Here is a 23,018-nt window from a genome sequence, read left to right as displayed (position 1 = left end):
ACTCTTTTTCCTTCACTAGGATTTTTTTTTCATAGAGTTTTTTTTTCCTAATAAGGTTTTAACGAGGCACATTATCTTTGGACATCCAAGGGGGAGTGTTATGATAAATATTACATTATGGTGGATGTCTACTCTTCTTCCATGATCTCAAATGCTTAATGATATATTCAATGACATATTTTGTATGTTCAATGACATATTCCATGACATATTTTCTTCACTTTTTATGCCTATATAAAGGCCTTGTAATAGATAGGAAAATACACACAATTGAAGAAGAAATAAGAATCTATCTTCCTCTCTTTCTATCTATATCTCTTAGTTTGTTTTGCCTGTTCTATATTGTTATTTTGGGTTATATTTTATAACAGGAGTTTTATCTAGGCAAAATAAACACTTTTAGTACTAATCCTTAAAATTAACGGTTGGCTTCCTAAAGAAAATGTTAATATCGAAAAAGAAAAAGAAAAAGAAGAGCTTCTCTTTTGTTCTCTTCTTTGTAAAACCCCGTCAGGAGTACTAGCAGAAGTGACCACCAGTCGCCGATTGTCGGAGAGCATTCCCGGAGATCAGTGATCGATATCTGTCAAAATCATTTTTTTATTTTTTTGGTGTGCTCGGAAAACCTTCTGTTTCTACTTCAAGCATCTAAGGCTTTAATTCAATGCTCTTTCTTTTCGTTGTTCTGTTCTGAAATGTGAATGAATTTTCAATTCAATGTTGCAGGAGTTTTCGTAGGGGAAGGGAAGTTGGATATGTCAAGGTTTCGCTCGCTATTGCAAGCATCGCTGAATGCTACTAGAAGAGGTATTTCACCATTACCGACCTGATTCCTTTCTAGTTTTAGCAGATGCTTTTCATTTCTATTTCTTGTTACCAAATACTCCTAGGATTTGATGTTCGTCCATTTCGTTATCCTCTTAGTTGACACGAGACGGAATATATATTTATCCCAGCTTGTGATGCAAAAATGCAGAATCACAAGTGAAAAACTCGCAGAAAATACCAAAAGCAGTGAGAACTTCGAAATGACTAGGCTATGAACTAACGAATGAGCTAAGGGAATCTAAATTGGCAGCCAAAGAATGAGTTTAATTGATATGGATTGGTATTTATACAACAGATAGAGCAACTAAGAATCTTGATTGATATCTACAGTCAGTTACAAATGAAATCCCAGCTAACTCGTCAACACTTCTCCTTCAAATTCACCTAAGTGCCACAAAAAAACCTTATATGTGCTGCACTTAAGATACATCTTGGTTAATTGCATTCACCATATTATTTTTATGTTTAAAAAAAAAGGCAGCTTTGACATTTAATGAGAATGCTTGAATGGGAATCCTTTTAGCAACTGACTATAGATTTGAGTCTAAACCGCTGCAAGAGGAGAGACCATTTTCACGAGAGAGGGACGAGCAAGTGACAAATTGGAGGAAAAAATATGTAGGCCGTCTGAGACTCTGAGCGGTCATTTAGGGGCCTTGTTAGCGAGCCATCATTCTTTCCTAAGTTGTCAGGGTCCAATTGAAGCGAGCAAGGGATAGAGAAATCCTCACTCATAGATGTGAATTGAAAAGGCAAGCCCGTTTCAGACTCTGGTTGTTCAGTTATTTTAACAGGTTAATGCTTTTGGAAGTCATTTTAGTTTCAGCTAGTTAGGCCACTTTGAAATGTATGGATTTTTTCTTCAAAGTCTTTTCTTGGTTGCCTGACAGTTAAAATGGTCATGCTTTCTTTTAGTTTACCATTTCTCACAGATCAGTCAACATAAGTTGTTAAAATGGCTAGGTGATGGGTGAGAATTCCTATCACCTTTAGAAACTTAGATATCTCTCTGGATGTCCTTTCACGTGTATTGTGGAGAGACTTCTATGTATAACAGGAGTTGAATGAGGTTTAAAGATAAAAATGACTGACCTAGGAGTTTTTGACAGCATTTTGCCAATGATGTAAAAGGAAGAAGAACGGGAGCCTAGAGAACCTTTTTGAGCTGCACAACTCCTTTGACGTGCTTAGCTACAGAGATTAATTAACTTGCCTTGTCATGTTCTTGTGTTTTTCCTCCTACTTCTTGCTTCGTTAGTTCATGATGGTGTTTGTATTATCTTTTGGGGTTTGTGATGATCCCTATCTAGCTTCCTCATATTGGCTAGTAGTTGATTAGTCTTATGTTACACCGGCCATGACGTATGGGGCTGAGTTTTGGCCAGTTAAGAACTCACGTATCCAGAAGATGAAAGTAGCAGAAATGAGGATGTTGAGGTGGATGTGCGCGCACACGAGGATTGATAAGATTAGGAATCATGATATTCAGGAGAAGGTGGATGTGGTTCCCATTGATGACAAGATGCGGGAAGCGAGACTCAGATGGTTTGGGCACGTACATAGGAGAAGCCCAAATGCCCCGGTAAGGAGGTGTGAGCGGCTGGCTTTGGAAGGCACGAGAAGAGGTAGAGGGCGGCTTAAGAAGTATTGGGGAGAGGTGATCAGACAGGACATAAGTGGCTTCAGATTTACGAGAAGAACATGGCCCTTGATAGGAAGCTGTGGAGGTCGAGTATTAGGGTTGTAAGTTAGGAGTTAGTTTAGTCTATTTCTACTTTGTACCTATATGAGGCTAGTCTGATAGGATTTTTGTCTTAGACAACTAGTGGTTAATGTTGTGTTCTCATTACTCTTTCGTTTTTCATAATGCGGGGTCTATTTACCGGCTATTGCTTTTCATCTATTTTCTGGTCTCTGTTGATGGTACTTGTATATTGTCTATTTTCGTTTTCTTGAGCCGAGGGTCTTTCGGAAACAACCTCTCTATTCCCTTGGGGTAGGTGTAAGGTTTGCGTACTCACTACCCTCCTCAGACCCCCACTAGTGGGAGTGAGATTTTACTGGGTCGTTGTTGTTGTTGTTATTGTTGATCAGTCTTATGCTAAGTATGTAACGATGTATCTTTCTTGAATCAGCATGTCAGAAAACTGGTGCTCTTTCTTTATTACTTCTGTTTCTATCAATTATAGTAACTTTCAGTTGGTAATAACTTTCTTCACTTGTAGCACTCACGTGGAACATTGAAGACCTAGTTCCACCAAGTGAAAGATACATTTTCAACTTTAATTCAAAGGATGAGCTCAAGAAATGGCATTTATACTCAGATTCAGAATATGGAGGTATCCAAACCTAATATACTTCCCTTGCATGTTAGTACCAGTACTTGGTAATAGCTGAGCAGAGCTTTTTTTGGGTATTATTCCAATCTGTTGAATTAGTGGAATTAGTTTTCCTGATTACTCTCCTTCAATTGTAGCTTTCATGGCCTTATGTTGCATAGGGTTTTTTCTCAGCTCTACAGAACATATTGTTCTTTTCTTTTCTTTTTTTGATGGGTTACAGAACATATTGTTCCATTTTCTTGAATATCTTATTACGAAGCCTGTGTTGCTTGGTTTTACCCAATATGATAGTCTTTCATATCAGCATTTATCACGTGAGGCACTCATAATTTTATATTAGTTTTATTGTACATCAAAATGATTGTATTTAAGGAGAGTGCCTAAGAAATGGACCAGTTACAAAATCAAGCAATGACTACAGTCTCCAAGAATCAAGCTACCATATAGACACTGAGGAATTTCTTCCTTTGACCAAATGTTTACTGAAATTAAAAATTGAGTTAGTGACTAATAAATATCCTGATGATAATATGTCAGGTCTATCCTCAGCAGCTTTGGAGATTAAGGATACTGGAAATGGATCAACAAATGTTGGTAAATTATTTTAACCGCGCATAATGTCTTCTTTGTTTCCTTTTTGTTCTTCCTTTTTTGGTATTTGGTTATTTGTTTGGTCTAGTGAAACAATGTAGAGATAAAATGCTGTTGGAGTTTCTTTTTCCCTTTTAATTGTTCATAATCACTTATAAAATCCTTAGGGTTTTTTTCTCTCACTTTATCTTTAGGTTACTTTTCTGCATGTGCTCTTTAAATGCCTTCAAAAGCTGTATAGTTCTTTGGTAGATTTTTTTTTTCCTGAAAACATAACAGACAATTAGTTTTACAGTTCAAATAGGAGTTAATTTTTAGCAAAGAAATGTATGGGATAGGCGCATGTTACGAGTTCGAACCTTGTTGCAGACACAAGTCTAGTATTTAAGTGGAGAAGGGTAGAGGGAGGGACCCTCCCCCTCCGCCCAAGTTTCGAACCGTGTGCCTTTGGCCCTTGGAGATTATCAATTATCAAAGAAAAAAAGTATATTAGTTTAGTAGTTAGAGCATAGCATTTTATGTATTGGTTAGGCGCACGTCACGAGTTTGAACCTTGCCGTAGACAAAATCCTTTACATTTAAGTAGAGAACGGTAGAGGGCGGGCTCATTATCTATTGAGTTTGAAACTGTGCGCCTCTGGCCGTCAGAGATTTTTCGGTTATAAACAACAAAATATATATGTAAAGCTAGATATATAATAAAATGGAAAAAAAATTATTTGGACAGATAATTGAAAAAATATAATTGTGTGAAATATATGAAGTAAAAATCATGTCAACCAAGTTAAAAAGCATTTTAAATTTTTGATTAGATGTAAAGATGAGCTTTAGATTTCTTTAGTGATTATTGTTTTCATTAAAATTTCTATTTTTTTTCCTAAATGCTAAAAAAATCATTCTGAACATTTGTGTTAAATTTATATATTGAATTGCCAATTGTATTTGTTGTCTATTTATTGCACATTTGCACTGACAAAGCTCAAGAAGTGCATGTCACTGTTTTGATGCTTCTACTTATTAAGTGCCACCTAAGCGAGGATAAGTGTCCAACCTTAGTCTCCGCTAGCTTCAGGGCGTAAATGAGCCTTTAACAATATTGGTTCGAGATAGTGAGTGTAGTAAATTCTCACTAGATAGGAAAGGCAAATCAAACGGTTAATTACTGAGCCCTATAGTGGCATTTGTCTAAGTGCAAAAACTGCTAGTTGTATGCAATACTGCTCTCAAACCATCAACTTAAAAATTAATTGGACTCTATACCACAATAAAATGGTCACAACCATCTGAGCCTTGAAAAAAAAAACTATCTGAGCCTTTTTGATGAATGGAGGTGATGTTTAGCCAAAAGAGCGATGCAACTATTAGAGTTTTTACAATCTCAAGTTCCTCACAGGAAAGAATTATGGATGCATTGCCAGCTATGCTAAAGTTAAAGTAAGCAGATGAGCATTTTGAAGTTTCTGTCTTAGTAAGCTAAAGTCTAGAAACTTTATCTTAGATTTAATCAAGGTATTGAGACATAGTGACTTCTCTACATGTCTGAATTTCTTTTGGTTAATTTCTATGTCAAAACGTATATAATTTGATTGTGTACCACCACCTGGGGGACTTTAAACATTAAGCTTTAATTGCTCCTACGATACTGAAAGTATTTGATGCTTAGCTTGTTGGGATGACAATGTTGCATTTTGCGTTGCTGTCTTTTTATGCCAATTCATCTGCTTGGAAGAAGATTGGCTTAATTCTCTTGCTGAAATTGCTAGGGTGTGCAATGAACTAACTGATGGAAAATATTTAAAGCATGATATTTCTATTTCTACCTGTACTCGCAGAGCATGTCACGACCCAAGCCCAAGGCACGTATTGTCCGCTTTGGTCTTAGGCCCGTACGGATTTGTCTTTTCGGGCTACGCCACATCGAGCCCCAAAAGCGCGCGTACCGTGTGAACTTGTGTCATGCTTTAGAAAGCTCCACTTTCCTATCCCATTTCGATGTGGGATTCGCCTAGGGTGACATGTGCACTCCTTTTTAAAAGCTTCCAACCTAGACCCGCCCTCCGTCATGGGAATCACATTCATCCCCCCTCCTCCAGAACTCAACGTCCTCGCTGAGGTTTGCCCCACTATCGCACTGAAGGAGACTCGGCTCCTAAGTTGCGCACTCTTTGATTTTGGTGTCGTCCCCGTCACGATTACGAGACGGGGACGAGAACAGGAGTGGGATATGTTCCGGATTCGATCAACCGACTTTGGGCACTTTGACCGGAGTCTATTGACAAATTTGGGAGAAAAATTGAGATTTTGATTTCTCAAAATCAAAAATAAAACAGATTTAGGAGAGTGAAAGAATAATGTCCATCTTGGAGAATGAAAGATTGAATTCTACAATATTCATGAAAGTTTTTCACATAATATCTCTCAAAATTTACAATATTTTTATAGCTCTATTTTTTATTAGCAGAATCCCCGCACCTGTATACATATCCGGATCTGCACCCTCGAATCTTAAAATTTAGATTTTGCCGAATCCGATACTCGGATCCGTCCCCGTACAGGATACCCACACCCGAGTCCGAGCAACTTAGCTTGGCTCTGATACCATATTTGTCACGACCCAAGTCCATGGCACGTATTGCCTGCTTCGGGACTAGGGCCGCACGGATTTGTCTCTTCGGGCTATGCCATATCGAGCCCCAAAAGCGCGCATACTATGTTAACTTGTGTCATGCCTTATAAAGCTCTTCACCTTCTTCCCCCATCCGAGGTGGGATTCGCCTAAGGTGACATGTGCAGCCCTTCTTCAGAAGCTTGCCAGCCTAGAAGTCTACTAGTCTTGCTCGACTTGCGCTCTTCAGCTCGCCCTCCGCAGAGCATACCAGTCCCAAGTCCCCGATAAGGAAAGAGCATTGTAATGAGTAGCAACCAATGTAAAAATAATCAAATTCCAAGGGTTCTTATAGCCTATCCAACTTTATGGTCGAGAAAAATTAATTGATTTATCTCATCTATATGCAGCTGTCACTATAATTGGAGTAGCATTGTCCGGGGTCTTAGGTGTGTATATGGAGAAAGCCATTGACCTCTGTGACTTCCGCTGAACCTACAATTCAGCTAAATCATTTCTTTTTTCTGCCACACCTATGTCTCTTCTTCAACCTTTTTTCTATTGTAGTCAATTTTTTTGATAATAATTCTGAAATTATATCAAAAGATGTTACTATAATAGTGTTACTTTTCTTGAGGTTCACATTTCGAACATCGAATATATATAGGTTTTTGGTGTTTCTGGCAGGTGTTTTCTCCGGAAACCTCTCTTTGGATGTCATGGAAGGATCAAAGTGGAATATGACTCGAAGTGGCTTTTGTGGAATGCGATCTAAAAAGGTGAATGCTACTTAACCATCCAAATAAATGCTTTCTGAACTCCTGTTTTTGCTGTTTGATAATGAAAAGTAACAGATGCAAGATGAGATATTGAAGAAAGAGATGAGAAAACCCTAGAACACCGAGAGAATAGAGAGGGAGAATGAGAGGACTTTTCGGAAAACCAAACTGAGAAAATAAAAACTGTTTATATTTACATCAGAAAATAAAAAATACATGGGAACTGAAAAACAAAGTAGATAAATAATGGGTGGGTTCAGCATCTCGATCAACTTGAGCCATCTGCACATCTTGTACTTGGGTCGTCTCTAACAGTTAATCATACGTTATCTTTGTTTCCTTTGTGATTGTGATAGGTCTTCTAATCAAAAGTGCTTTGTTCACTTTAATTTGCTCAAATCAATAGATTGTGGTTGTCAGTCCCATGCGATGATATGTAGAAATGAAACCTTTGTTATTTTCTTTAATTGGCTCTATCAAAAGAGCGATTAGTGTTTCTCATAGATCAGGCACTACCGGTGAAACTTCACAAAATCCCCTTGCCTTAATGCCATTAGTATAATTCACATATCATTTTGAATGTGCCTAGACAATATATAATATTACTAAAAGGGCAGCCCGGTGCACTAAGCTCCCGCTATGCGTGGGGTCCGGGGAAGGGCCGGACCACAAGGGTCTATCGTCGCAGCCTTACCCTGCATTTCTGCAAGAGGTTGTTTCCACGGCTCGAACCCGTGACCTCCTGGTCACATGGCAGCAACTTTACAAGGCTCCCCTTCAAATAATATAATATTACTAGATAGAGGAAATGGTCTGTTGTCTGTCAGTGGCTTCTCCATCTGATTTCTTTTTCCTGCAGTTTGATGGCTTCATTGATTTGGATGGATATGACACGATAGCTCTTAAACTTAAAGGAGATGGAAGATGTTATATTTCTACTGTAAGTTCTGTGTCTTGTCTGTAGTTGGTGATTTTTTAAGCACATCTATATTTTGATGCTTTCATGCTTGGGATGTCCATGTTTTCATTGAGCTGCTGGTATTCGTATGTAGGGCTGCTCGGTGGGCCGGGCCTGAACCGGACCGGACCGGGCCCGCGGTCCTAACGGGCCTGGTGGGCCGGTCCTGGGTGGGCCGGTCTTGGTGGGCCTCCTGAGCCCGTCACGGGCTGGTCTTCATGGTTGAGCCCACGAGCCCGGGACCGGCAGGCGGGCCTGGGCCGGGCCTGGCGGGCCCAACGGCTATTTTTCAAAAAAAAAAAAAATCTCCAACGGCCATATTTAAAATCTAGCCGTTTGGGCTGAAAATATGACCGTTTTTTAAGTTAAAAAAATGGCCATTTGGCCCCCAAACTTTATATAATTACACTTTTCCCCATTTCTCAACTATAAATACCCCCTCATTCTTTCATTTTTATTCACCAATTCATCAATATCTCTCAATCTCTCTCAATCTCTCTACTACAATTACTTAATTTATTGTTGAAATTTCGTGAAAAATTGTTGGGGGAAGGATGACTAAGAAAGATATGTCATTTTTTGGTAATAAAATTTATTGCTTCTACCCATGAGCTTCTTTTCGCAATATTTCTTTGTCTATACTTAGAATTATTTATAAGCTACAATATATACATAATATACAATATATATACTACAAGAAAATATATAAGAGAATATATATACATAAGATACAATATAATATACTACACGAAAATATATTATGCGAAAATATATACATAATATACAATATATATACTACAAGACAATATATTATGCGAATATATATACATAATATACAATATATATACTAAAAGAAAATATATTATGCGAATATATATACATAAGATACAATATATATACTACAAGAAAATATATAAGAGAATATATATACATAAGATACAATATATATACTACAAGAAAATATATTATGCTACAATATATAGAAAATATATAAGAGAATATATATACATAAGATACAATATATATATACTACAAGAAAATATATAAGAGAATATATATACATAAGATACAATATAATATACTACAAGAAAATATATTATGCTACAATATATACATAATATACAATATATATACTACAAGAAAATATATTATGCGAATATATATACATAAAATACAATATATATACTATAAGAAAATATATAAGAGAATATATATACATAAGATACAATATAATATACTACAAGAAAATATATTATGCTACAATATATACATAATATACAATATATATACTACAAGAAAATATATTATGCGAACATATATACATAAGATACAATATATATACTACAAGAAAATATATTATGCGAATATATATACATAAGATACAATACATATACTAAAAGAAAATATATAAGAGAATATATATACATAAGATACAATATAATATACTACAAGAAAATATATTATGCATGACAATTTAGTGTTTTACTATTGTTTTGTTATTTTCTTTTTCGTCAAGCACTTTAATAATTAGATATACATATATACTACATATATATTTTTAATATAGCCATGATACTACAAGAAATTGTCTTTAAAAAAAAATAAAAAAAGCCCGCTAGGCCCGCGAAGCCCACGAACCCGGCACGTTAAGCACAGGACCATGTGGGCTTAGGCCCGTCACGGGCCGGTTCCACCCATTGAGCCCACAAAGACCGGGACCGCCAGGCCCGGGACCGCCAGAGCCCGGGACCGCGAGGCCCGGCCCGTTAGGCCCACTAAGGCCCGGGCCCGGGACAAAATACAGCATTATTCGTATGTGGATGAACTGTGGAATAATCTTATCTCACTCAAATCTAACTGCAGATATACACAGAGAATTGGGTCAATACTCCTGGACAAGATGAAGATAATTCATGGCAAGCATTCATTTTTGTGCCAAAAGAAAACTGGTATATTGCAAAAGTAAGTTCTTCATTTCTTTCATCCTTTTAGCTATATCTCATTGCAGAAGGTTAAATTAAAATACTTGTTCACTTTGTGGAAAGAGAATGACATATTGACATGTAGATTGCTTTATTGGCTGTGCAGATCCCACTTACTCGTTATGTACCTACTTGGAGAGGGAACATGATAAATGCAAAGTTGGAGATGAATCCAGCTCGAATTCTTGGCATGTCTCTATCTGTCAACGCAGAAGGTGGAGTTCCAGGTGCGAAGTCTGGGCCTGGTAATTTCCAAGTGGAAGTTGATTGGATCAAAGCCTTGCGGATGCAGTAAGCAAAAGTGGAACATCTTAAAGAATTATTAAAGTAGGCTGGGATGTTTGGGGCATCCACGCTCACCAGTTGAGCAAGATTGTGGAAATGCCATTCAGAGATGGAGAAGATACAGGTTCTTTTTCTATGTACCTCGGAGGAAAAGAGAGAATTGAGCTGAGGAAAGGAGTGAAACCTTAAGATGCAGTTTGCTTAAATGCAGTGACTACAGGCTCCACACACCCAATTCAAATTATCAGATTTTTCTCTTGTAATAAATGGGGCTCTTCAATTTTTCTCTAGCCTATCAACTAATATGTTTAATAATTATATCCTTGTCTGTTACAAGGTTTGGCAATCAAATATTTCAACAATGGGCTTGGAATCGGTTGTACTGTTACAAGATTTAATTTCAATTTACAATGTTAACTACCAAAGCAAATTCCTATTAGCATAACAATGATATCTACGATACAAAATCATGTCAGCCTAAAGAGACATACCTTATGTCAAGATAGACACCAAATCTGTCAATTTCATAGCTAAATCAGCATGCCTTCTCAATACCATATGATTTTTATCAGAAAAAATGCACAGTTAAAAATGACGGCTGTGGGATTTGAACCCACGCCCTTTCGGACCAGAGCCTAAATCTGGCGCCTTAGACCACTCGGCCAAACCGTCATATGGTAAACTGGACTCCCTAAATATCTTCCATTCAGAGATAAAACCGAGAAACCTAATCAGTTCTGTTTATCGGATAAATTGGGTAAATATTTATATTTAACGGTTTGTCTTATCGGTTAGCAATTTGTAAATGTACTATCCGTTAGCCACCCAGTAAAATATTGGACGGATTGGTATCGAATTAGCGATTTATCGGCTAATCAAATAGACAATAAAAATTACATAAATAAGTAAGACATTAAACAATAGATAGACGATCCAATCACAATCACAATCACACTCCAGTACGCTAATGAAGCTCTCATTGTTAATGATAGTTTCTTCTTCTTTAATTCTTATACAATAAGCAAGCTAAAATATAAATAGAGGATCCCTAACCACTAATAAAATTCAGTTAACATAAATTCTGGATATAGATTTGCTTCAATTACCAAGCTAAATGATTTATTTGAGCAGAAAGATATCAAACTATCCAGATCCGCATACTCCTACCCCCAAAACAAGTCATAATGACGTTGAAGCTCAAGCTGCTAAGAAGTTGCTTCATAATGGGTAAAAATATAAATATAATAATTTTTAAAAGGTTAACGGTTTATTTGATAAGAAAATTAAGTAATCTGCTCGATAAATCATTAATTATAAAATTTTAATATATTCAACAACCATTAATCTAATAATTCGATATTAATAAGTCATTAAGTCATTATTGTAGTTCAGTTAATAAATACGATTCGATTTTGAACGGTGTTGATCAGTTTGACCATAATAAGTAATTGTGTGACAATATTGTCAAGTCAAACCAAAAGAAGTTCGGTGATATGTATACTAACTTATATACGCGTCTCGTCTTCATAGCATCATTTTGGTTTAAAATCATGGACTCAAATTGATTCCTAAAAGTGATGTACGATGACTACACTATGTAATAGTCACATGCGCAACAGCGCAAGAACTTGAATAATGAACTTATTTATTTAGAGGCCGTTTGCTAGTTGGTCAGGATAAAAGTTATTCATGTATTGGGGCGATATAACTTATACAATGTTTGGTAGCCATTAGCTATTTTGTACAAAATTTAGCATAATTAATATATCATGTTTGGTTGTTATTTTACAATTCTACATAAATAATATATGTATAAGTTATGAGTCAGTCCGTGTATTATTTTATAAGGAATAGAAGATGGAATAACTAATACATGCATTAGTAATACATGGATAAAATATTGAAATAGCAAATTTACCCCTATCACTTTACACATAAAGGCTTCCTTCAATAGATTGATCTGTATCAAACTTTTCGGAGAGCAAGCATGTAGATATTGATGCATCACTGCTAGGCTCTTCCTCTTCTCAATCTATTATTAAAGACAAAATCAATAAATAAGTATTTTACTTTGAAATTTATATAATGTATATCAATTTCTAATATAACAAACCAAATATTCAAAAAAACAATCCTCACGTAATCAATTCATGTATAACTAATACTTGCATTACTTGTTCTTGCATAACTAATATATGTATATCTAATACCTGCATAACTCTAACCAATAACTAAACGACCACTAAGAGTTCTCGAAGTGTCCAACATAGTATAAAGTGGTAAATGAACAATAAAGTAGACAAGGGTGAAGCTAGCCTATTAGGTACATGTTCAATCGAACTAAATAACTTTTGCTTAGACTTTGTATTTATATTAGAAAATTTATTAAATATGTATAATATTTAATTGTGAATTCAGTAATTAAGACGAACTATGAGTGTTGCGACAAATTTAGAACCCATAAATATTAAATCTTGATTTCGTCTTAGAAACAAATGCAATTATTTCTTTTTTAAGATTTTAATAACTAAAGATTCTATTGATATTTGTATACCCCAGAATTAGAGTAGCAATTGTGCTTCCTAAAAGTTTCAAAAGTGTTTTTTGAAGAAAAAAACGTTATTTTTTGTGCGATTATTCACAAGCACTTATTTTTTTCCTAAAATCTTGATCAAACACCTCAAGTTTCTAAATAGGTACTTTTTTATTTAATAAAAAAGGTGCTTTTTTTAATTTCCGATAAGCTTGGCCAAATATGCTATTAGTTGTACGAAGATTCAGAGTGAAAATAGCACGGGCTAGCCAGTTTTGGGACTGGTCATTGAAAATAGTCAGCGTAGTTAGTGAAAAATAGCCACTATTTTGCCGCAACACGGAAAGTTCCAGCATAATGTGCTGGAGATCGATGCACCTATATAGGAACTTCCAGCAAATTTTCAGTACATACACATGTGCACCAATCTCTAGTATATTATGCTGGAACTTTCTGTGTTGCGGTAAAATAGTGGTTATTTTTCACTAACTTTACAAATGCTGGCTATTTTTGAATGACCAATCCGAAAACTGGTTAGCCCGTGCTATTTATACGAGTTGTGTTCCTAGTGTCATGTCCAGTAGCCCATCGTAAAAATTGCACGGGGCACCCTATTTGGTCGCCCCCATTTAACTTATACCCATTTTTTTTAAAACTTTTAACTTGTACCCACTTTTTAAATAACCTCAGCCCCCTTTCTCCTCCTCCTTCCCCTTTCTCCTCCTCCTTCTAACTTTTACCTTTTATGTACTACGTATTTATTTTTGGTGCTCAGCACACATTAAAACAATTTATGTTTGCTTTAAATGTACATCTGTATTCTGTAATATAATACCTTTGAGGTTGTTGTTCTACTCATAATAAGAATTTATGCTGAATACGCTTGTATATTGATAGTTCTTTATCTTTATCAGGTAGGTTTTAGAAGGGAACTTATTTAAAATAAAATTTGAATTCAAGAGTATTAATAATTCAGTAAGCAAAAAATAACTGGAGTTTAAAATTACAAAACGAAAGACAAAAAAGCAAAAGCTGAAGAAGAAAGAAAAGAACTGGAACACACAAACACTAGAAAGAAAAGAGAACTAAAATAACTTCAGCTCTAGAGCTGAAGTTCGACAGTTACAAAACAAAAACTTCAGCTCTAGACCTGAAGTTATTTAGTTCTCTTTTCTTTCTAGTTGATCAACCGCGAAACACCAAAAACAGTAGTGATTGCTTTCCCAGTTACAACACAAAAACTTCAGCTCTAGAGCTGAAGCTTACAAACAAAAACTTCAGCTCTAGAGGTGAAGTTTACAAACAAAAGCTTCAGCTCTAGAGCTCAAGTTCGACAGTTACAAAACAAAACTTCAGCTCTAGAGCTGAACTTCAGGCTCGGCTACTAGAATGCTGAAGTTTTGTGTGCCTTTGCTACTTCAGTCCCGTATGCTGAAGTTATGCGAAAAAGTGGGTACGCTTGCAATTTTTTTTACAAAGCGAGCACAAATTAAAACGTTACACAAAAAGCGGGTATAAATGCAAATGCCCCTGGCCCATCCATCATTGGGCCATACTTAGCTTCGGCCTTTGGCCCATCCAATAAGTACACCTCCCTACAGGCAATCCATACAGCAGACCCATTTTCCATTTACAATCACAACACTCTCAAGCACAGAGCACTGAAAAAAAACCTAACTCGGAGAAAATGAGGCAATTCGATCCGTGGCCGGTCTTCTTCCGCCGTGAATGGAGCCGTAACTGGCCATTCCTCGTCGGCTTCGCCGTCACCGGCGCTATCATCACCAAGCTCTCCCTCGGTTTCACAGGTGAGCACCTACTGTATTACCATTAATTTATACATATATGTTTCAATCTCTATTTTTTTTATTATTGGAATCTGATTCTGATCTACGTAATGGCTGATTTTGCAGAGGAGGATAGGAAGAACTCTAAATTTGCGATGAGGCACAAGAAGTAAGTGTATTAATATCTTGAGATTTGATTTTGTAGATCTAGGACATTGACTGTTGGATTATGAATCGACGAGTGGTCTATTACGATTGACTTGCTTGGCAGCTTCGTTAAATCACAGTACTTATTTTTTTGTTTTTAGTATCTTCGTTAATTGAATGGTCAACGTTCTTTGCTTTATGGGCTTCTTAGTTTCTGTAGTAGCCCTAATTTGCTAGACGTAGTCTGGGATTAAGCCTTTGTTCATATCATTTCTAGTAAACAGGGTTTTGTGTTCGATGGGTGGGAGGAAACAGAAGATGAAATGTTTATGGTGCTTAGAGTAGAGTTGTGTTTTAATAGGAATGTTTTCAAAATGTGCTTCTATAGAAAAGGCTTGTGACTTGTTAGGTTTGTGAGCTTGTCACCGTATGACAAGAAAACAGAGATAAATACTAGAGTGTGATCCTGGGTTTGAGGTGTAGGATTATTTAGTGGACTGTGACTTAATTCCTTCAGGATAGTAGAAAAGAATAAATAGGAAAAGTAATGATATTCTGGTATCTAGAAATGAAAGTTTTGAAGGAAGTTGTAGAAAGTTGGGGGATATGTTGGGATAATAGAGAGGAGGCTATAGAACTGATGTTAAGTATTGAATGAGGGTAGTGGTCTGAGTAGCAGAAAATTTTCCGGTTAAAAAAAGGAGGTACCATGCATTCAGGATTCAGGAATATGACTGAATGGGTAATACAATTGATGAATTGATTTAGCTGTTAATATTATTAATCAATTTTTCAAGGGCTTAAACCACTCCGAGAGATCGGGTGGATTGTATAGCTACCTCTTCTCCCTTCTTGTACACGCTGTGCAAACTGTTACACTAATGTTTCTTTGAACATCATCTGATATTTGATGTGTACTGTAGTGTTGCTTGTACCATTTCTTTCTCCTTGGATTGTTTTCTCAGGGAATAGGCGTAAAGAGTTATTTGGTGATGTTACAGACATCTTTCAGTAATTGGAAATTATGATTTTATGTTTGCTAAAATGACCTTATTAAGGGATAGTGTTGCTGTTGTTAAGGTCTGAACCAATCTGGATACATTAAAGAATATTCTTCTTTTCAATATTTTGGACATGAAAGAATTGTTCTGTTAACAGTAGATTGGGAGGGGAATAATTCCTAGTGGATATTATGGGGTGTTGCATCATCACCAATTATTATTCTACTCTCTTCCTAATTTGTGAAAGAAATTGCATTCACCTCATTTAAGTTCCTGTATAAGATACTAGTAGAGTTGCTAGGTGGCATTGAAGTCAGTTCTATCCGTTCGCATGGGTTTTGTTTTTGAAGTCATTTGTCTACTCATATTTGCTTGTGAAGTCACTAAAATCTAATTTGTTATTTCTTCTTTCTTGCAGTTGATTCTGTATATGCTCAGTCTTCTTCTGATGGAGGCTACGTTGCCAGAGAGAGCCCTTTTTCTTTCTGTTTACTTCCTTTTCTAGACTGTCAAAGATAAATTTATGTTGCATAAAATGCCTCATGTTGGATAAACTTTGAGAGCTGTCTATTAACTGAAACCCGTGTTTGTTTGCTGGTCCTGCTTATCTTGCATTAATTTTTAGCTGGCTCCTCAAGTGTACGATTTACCTGTGTTTTGAAACTTTCTGAATGTTTCGTGCCTAATAAAGATGTCTTTTTTCTATGTATCCCAGTATTATAGCCACCCATACCGCTGTTGCTCATTCATGATTTTTCTGGCAATGGTTTAATCGAGTGCCAGGACAAGTTGAGTTACCATCTGCTTTTGTTGTTGCTTCGCAGACCTCCATGTCATCAATGGGTACAATTAATTTAATGATCTCAAACGGCTACATTTCTTTGCTTCCGACTCTTCTTGCTAGGTTCTTTTATTCTTTAACTGCCAAGTGTTAACAAGAAAATCTACTCCTGCTAAATCAATTTGTTTTTTTTTCTTTTTGTTAATGCATCCCTGCTAAATCATGCAAAGTAAATATCAAGAACAACCATGATTTGAAAATTCTCAAACTAATTTTTCTTGGAAATTAACAAGTGAGATCATCATTCCGATGCCTAAGGCTAAGGTTCACACAGAAATTAAAATTTCAATTCTTTCCGAATAGGTTGATTCTAGTTCAAGTTGGTTCTATTTTGCCTTGTACTGAACTGCAAATGTAGTGTTAAAAGGGTAAAAAGAAGGGACGAACATTTTCAAAATTTATATCTATCTGAGCTCTTTTTTAATTATTTAAAATTTTCAAAATCTACACTAGTGCTAGAAAACTATGAAAGCTATCCAAGTTTGCTCATCGATAGACATACAAAATCCGCTGCTCCAGACTAAACAAAGACAATATATGAAGTCGCAAACAAATTGGACAAACTGCAAAGGAATGTCATCTCAGAAACTAGCAATTCATTCATTACTTCAGTTACGACAATTTTCAGTCTTCACTTCGACCACTCGTAATTCTTCACTCCTCTAATTTGTGGTTAATCCATCTTTTTTCTCAAGCTCTTATCGATGGCTGTATATGTCGATTCACACAAATCGATCAACGTTTTCACACAAGTATTAATTAAAATTGATACAAAAATTCATCTTTCTCTTATGATAGTAGTAATATCCCCTCTTTTATTTTTCGAAAGAATTTCACCTTTATACAAAGTCGCTTTAGAAACCAATTTCTTAATAAACATTAAATCCAAGTTCGATTTATAAAGAAAGGAAAATCAATTAGATAAATAAACAATTATTTTAATGTTTTCAGAAAAGAGCAATGGCACCAAAGCAAGAAGAAGACGTCAGCAAGTTCTGTTACCATTTCTTGTTACCTTTTAATAAGTTTTGGCTACTTCATCGTTTTAATCATTTTGCTCGACAATTTCTCTTGTTCCTAGTTTTATCTGCGTATGTTGTGATTCTTGTCTGTCTCACTCTTCACTCCCTGCGCCGTAAGCTTCCAAAAACTCAAATAAAATGGCAGAGGATGAAGCAGAGTCAACACTTGAGCTGCCGGAGTGCCCAGTTTGTCTGCAACAATACGGCGACGTTTCAACCGTCCCTCGTGTAATCGCCTGCGGCCACTCCGCCTGCGAAGACTGCTTGACTCAGCTACAAAACCCCTTTCCTTGTACAATCCGCTGCCCATCTTGTACTCAGCTTGTGAAACTGCCCAACCCCATTTCCTGTCTCCCCAAAAACATTGATCTCTTGCGCTTCTCCACCCCCAACACTTCAAAGACTCCCAATAACCATGTTTCAACCGAAAAATATGATAAAGATCCTATTTTTATCAAACCCCATTTATGGTCTCATGAGTTTTACTCAACTTGGAGAACATGGGTTTTACCAGAGGATAGTATAATCATTGAATCAAATGGTTCTGATGATGATAATAACGGGTTTTGTTTTGTTTGTTATGGGAAGGTTTTGAAGGTTTTGAAAAATATTTCTTGTATGGGGTGTGTTTTGAAAGAGAATGAAAAGGTTAGTCTTCTTGAAATTGGATATTTTGATGACTTAAATAAGGGTTCTTGTAAGAAGTTTGAATATAGCTATGAAGTGAAAGTTATGAGTGTATTATATGGATTGAGTGAAGGGGAGAGGAATGAGTTAGAGTCAATTATCAAATCAAGTTTAGGTCTTCATGTAATGTGTAAGGTTTACGGATTTTGGTATAATATGGATAATCATTGCGTGTACATGGTTTCCGAGACATTTAGTGGGAGTTTGCTAAGGAAGGTGAGTGTGTTAAAGAATGCAATTCTTGAGAAGAATGGTGACGATAAGGTCAGTAATGCTGGGTTAGTAATAGTTGGTTCGGATGTTTGTCAAGCGGTGAACAATTTGCATTTGGGAGGATTGCTTCCGGGTTATTTAGGTCTTTCTTGTTTTGGTTTTGACGAGTTTGGTCATGTTTATGTTGATATTAGTGAGGTATTGGCAACGGGAAGGAGAGTTCACAAGACGCTTATAGAGATTATTGTTGGCACTGTTAGCGAAGATTTGATGGTAAAATTGATAAATAAAATAGTGGAAGATTGTGTTTTTGTTAGTCCAGAGCTATTGTTTGAGTTACTGAAACTGGATGATACTGTGATAAATTTAGGCAGCTCAAAGCATCATGTTGGATACGGTTCTGATATTTGGTCATTAGCTTGTGTAATTATTTCATTTCTGGTTGATAAACCATTCGCTGAAGAGATGCAGAATTATTTGAGTTATCTGGTTACTGCAGTCAGAGATGAAAAAGGTGTTGATTATGTTAGATGGTACATGGAATGGAGGCAAAAGATTATGATTCTAATTGAATGTAGAATGGGGTCAGAATTTATTAATGTGAAGGAGATTCTGTTTACATGCTTGGATTATAATCCAGCAAATAGGCCAGTTGCATCTGAACTGTGGAAAACATTAAGGGTTCTTGTGATCAAATCTGAGCTTGACGAGGTAATAGACTTAAAGCAGGAAATGGAAAAGGAAAACATGTGTAATTGCCTAATTCTTGGAGACCTTTGTCAGTCAGCCGACAAGATTAGAAACCAATCATCGAGGTGCACCAGTGATACTTGCGTTGTGGAAAATGCAAACCAAGAGGAGGCTGATGGTGTTGAAAAATTAGGGGCTGATAAAGATGTCGTTGAGGGCCTCTCCGGGGGTCAAGTGAAATGTATTGATCTTAAAGGACATCTTAATTGTATCACAGGGTTAGTAATTGGAGGTACAAATGCTGCCTGTTTCGCTTTGAAAATCTTAACACTACATATATCTTTCTTGAGCAACTTGGATATTCATTTTCAAGTACTTGATGCGTTTCAAGCTTATTTTACGTGTTCTCTTCGTTGCACTTTTATACTAGCTTCTTGGTACTAGTTTTATGTGTTTTCTCCTTTGCACTGTTCAAATTCTTTGCAACTTGATGATTTTAATGATTGTTTTGCGTGGATTTTTCTCTGCATAAAGCTTAGAGAAAGTATAGACAGTTTCACTACTTCTATAAATTTTTATGTGCCTTTTTCTGTCCTGTTCCCGATGAGCTTGCTTTTGTCAACATCATTTTCTTTTCCTCTGTTTCAGGTGGTTTTCTGTTCAGCTCATCATTTGACAAAATGGTCAATGTGTGGTCTTTGCAGGTACTCTTGTTAAAGCTATTATTTGTATAATTTGGTCCATCGTTAACAGGGTTTGAACTATATCCTTGCTGGACCCCTTTGTGGAATTAGCTTATGACCTATCGATTTTGGTCTTATTTCATACTTTGCTCCACTAATATTTTCCCAAGTGTGGACCTATAGATAGTCCATTCAATTTTTGGCTCAAAATATTGTTAGGAATTGGAGCTAAAGTCTCAATTGTGCTTTGTATGAAAATGCCTCAACTTATATCTCTAGTAGTTTGGTGAATCTTAAAGTATGATATATCTTGGTTTATCTTTTTCCCTTATCTGCAATTAGAATATATTATGGCATGGCTTTCACTAAAAGACAGAGACATCATGCATATTGCATGCGTACTAGATCAAATTTTCCCCCTTTTGCCATCTCTTCAGGAGCTTCCCTGAGTTACCCAACAATTTACAGGACTATTCTCATGTACATTCATTCAAAGGTCATGAGCAAAGAGTTATGGCTGTAGCTTTTGTTGATTATGAAGAACCACTATGCATTAGTGGTGATAATGGTGGGGCAATTTGCATTTGGCGAGCTAGCACTCCATTAACTGCAGAACCATTAAAGAAACTACAGGAGCAACAGGATTGGCGCTATAGTGGTATTCATGCCCTTGCTGTCTCTGGAAGCCAATATCTATATACTGGCAGTGGTGACAAGTCAATAAAAGCATGGTCATTGCAGGCAATTTTCTGTTACTTTCTCATTGTCATTTAGTTTATTCGATAGTGAAACTGAAACGCAGCTTCCCTTTCTCAATCTCCTTTCCAGGATTACAGTCTATCATGCACTATGAATGGCCATAAATCAGTTGTATCTTCATTAGCAATATGTGATGAGGTTCTTTACAGTGGTAGTTGGGACGGAACTGTACGGTTATGGTGCCTTAGCGATCATTGTCCGTTGGCAGTATTGGGGGAAGAAGCACCAGGAAATGTTTGCTCGGTTTTTTGTCTTGCTGTTGATGAGAATGTACTCGTTGCAGCTCATGAGAATGGTTTGACGAAGGTAATGTTGTGAATCCAACACAGATACAAAGTCTTGTTTTGATTAGGTTAGGATACTGATGAACATCAACCTCCATATATGTATACTACAGAAGGAATAGTATTCAAGTTAGTAGTAATTGTGTATTGAAAAATTTGCTGATGTTTTATTTGATACCCTTCTGCTTTTTGATTCAATTAGATTTGGTTTGACGATATTCTGGTGAAATCTGCACAAGAACACGATGGCGCCATATTCTCTGCCTGCAAGAAGGGAAAATGGTTGTTTACAGGCGGCTGGGACAAGATGATAAAAGTAAAGGTATGTACACAACATGTGAAAATAGCAGCTTGTATGCTGTAATCATGTATCATCAAAGGCTCTCATATCGGAGTTGGTTGATGATTTCACTTGATCTTTATACTGTAATTCATGGTGCTTGAAATTGTAGTGGCTTATAAGCCTAAGCTGCTGCTTTATAGGAACTATACAGAGATGGTGATCTATCGTCTGCTATTCCACTTGGATCTATTACATGTGATTCTGTAGTAACGGCTCTATTCTACTGGCAAGGAAAGCTTTTTGGGGGACAAGCTGATGGAGTTATCAAGGTACAGCCACACTGAAGCTCTTTATATTGGACAAGCTATCTGTGAACATATTTAAATGCTTCTTTGACAAGCATGAAGTCCTGATTTAGCTTATCAAATGTTTTCAGGTATACTATTCTGCAGTTAGATGAATTCTTGAAGGCACTTTTTTTTGACAGTTTTATCAATTATTTCTTTCGAGGAGCAACTGATTGTACCAAGTAGCCACTGTCATTTTTCTTTTGGACAAGTGAGGGAGCCTAGGGGAAGGAAAACTTCGCCCCTCAACGAAGAGTTTGGGGGGTTCGAGTCATAAAAGAAGGAAACGGACCAATATTGCCTCCTGGGCAGTTTACCATATCAAGAAAAAGACTGTCATTTCTTTAGGACAAGTGAGAGGGAGCTTAGTGGAAGGAAAACTTCGCCCCTCAACGAAGAGTTTGGGGGTTCGAGTCATAATAAAAGAAGGAAATGTACCAATGTTGATTCCTGGGCAGTTTACCATATCAAGAAAAAGACTGTCATTTCTTTTGTAAATAAATGTATATTATGACAATCTGCCCGCTTGATGATTTCGTAATGATTGATGGCCTGATGCAGCAACTAGCACTCTTGACTGAAGAAAGATGTATATGAAGGACAAATTAGATAGGAGTGTACACTACAGCTTATCTAATTAATGTATAGTTTTCAACTGATATATATATGTATAAACAAATCACAAAATTCACTGCATGCGTGTAAAAGATATACTAATATCTATTTTAGCAGTTTCTTTTATCTTTTAAACAGAGAATCCAAATAAAAATACCACAGTTCTTTGATAGAACTTCATCTGTCAAAAAGAAAAAAGAAAAAAAGATGTTGGTTCGATAATTCCTTTCGGTTTAAACCGAATAAGACACACCCTATAACCAACTAATTTATCTCTTCAGTTAGTTTCTATCTCATAATTCATAAATTGTAACATCAGAGTAATCTAACAACAAGGAAAATGCAAAAGAATTGATAATTTAAGGGTTCTAATACACCTATTACGTTATTGCTTTATATTCCTTCAAATTTGACTTTCAAATATAAACTAGGCTATGCTCAAAGCCAAATTCAGGATCAACTCTAAAATCAAAAAGCTTGTTTGGATGGTTGTGCTATTGTATTGTATCGTATTGTTACTTTAAATACTGTTTTGATTGTTATTTAAATTTTATTGTATCGTATCGTTAAATCTGTCGTTACGTAATGACAAAATGTGCCACTTTATGTAATTATCGATTTGGTGTGGTCGCGTTGTTACCTTGTCTCTTTCTCTCATCTCACCTTTCATTATTATTAAATAATTTTATTTTATCATTTACCATACCTTTTTATATAACAATTTTATCCCGTATCATAATTTTTCTTTATAATATT

At 36.1% G+C, this 23,018-nt stretch overlaps 2 protein-coding genes and 1 non-coding gene across 3 annotated transcripts; 2 read left to right on the top strand and 1 right to left on the bottom strand.

Annotated features, from left to right (window-relative positions):
- The first annotated feature begins 436 nt into the window (after positions 1 to 436).
- LOC107791758 (putative complex I intermediate-associated protein 30) lies at positions 437 to 10,809 on the top strand. The gene is made up of 8 exons (XM_016613893.2): positions 437 to 611; positions 727 to 807; positions 3,054 to 3,167; positions 3,708 to 3,764; positions 7,054 to 7,145; positions 8,005 to 8,085; positions 9,967 to 10,065; positions 10,192 to 10,809. Exons 2-8 carry the CDS (start codon positions 756 to 758, stop codon positions 10,378 to 10,380), a joined length of 684 nt encoding a protein of 227 aa, XP_016469379.1. The 5' UTR covers positions 437 to 611; positions 727 to 755; the 3' UTR covers positions 10,381 to 10,809.
- Positions 10,810 to 10,962: 153 nt separating this feature from the next.
- TRNAL-UAG (transfer RNA leucine (anticodon UAG)) lies at positions 10,963 to 11,042 on the bottom strand. The gene has a single exon. It is a non-coding gene; the product is annotated as a tRNA-Leu (tRNA).
- Positions 11,043 to 17,131: 6,089 nt separating this feature from the next.
- LOC107791759 (uncharacterized) lies at positions 17,132 to 22,361 on the top strand. Its single transcript, XM_016613894.2, has 7 exons — positions 17,132 to 19,583; positions 19,940 to 19,995; positions 20,443 to 20,715; positions 20,803 to 21,039; positions 21,220 to 21,339; positions 21,501 to 21,629; positions 21,737 to 22,361. The coding sequence occupies exons 1-7, from the start codon at positions 17,840 to 17,842 to the stop codon at positions 21,758 to 21,760; spliced, it is 2,583 nt and encodes an 860-aa protein (XP_016469380.1). The 5' UTR covers positions 17,132 to 17,839; the 3' UTR covers positions 21,761 to 22,361.
- The last annotated feature ends 657 nt before the right edge of the window (positions 22,362 to 23,018 follow it).

This window comes from Nicotiana tabacum, chromosome 16, assembly GCF_000715075.1.
Source record: "Nicotiana tabacum cultivar K326 chromosome 16, ASM71507v2, whole genome shotgun sequence".
NCBI lineage: Eukaryota > Viridiplantae > Streptophyta > Magnoliopsida > Solanales > Solanaceae > Nicotiana > Nicotiana tabacum.
The sequence above is the reverse complement of the archived record's forward strand: the minus strand, read 5'-3'. Positions and strand labels throughout refer to the sequence as shown.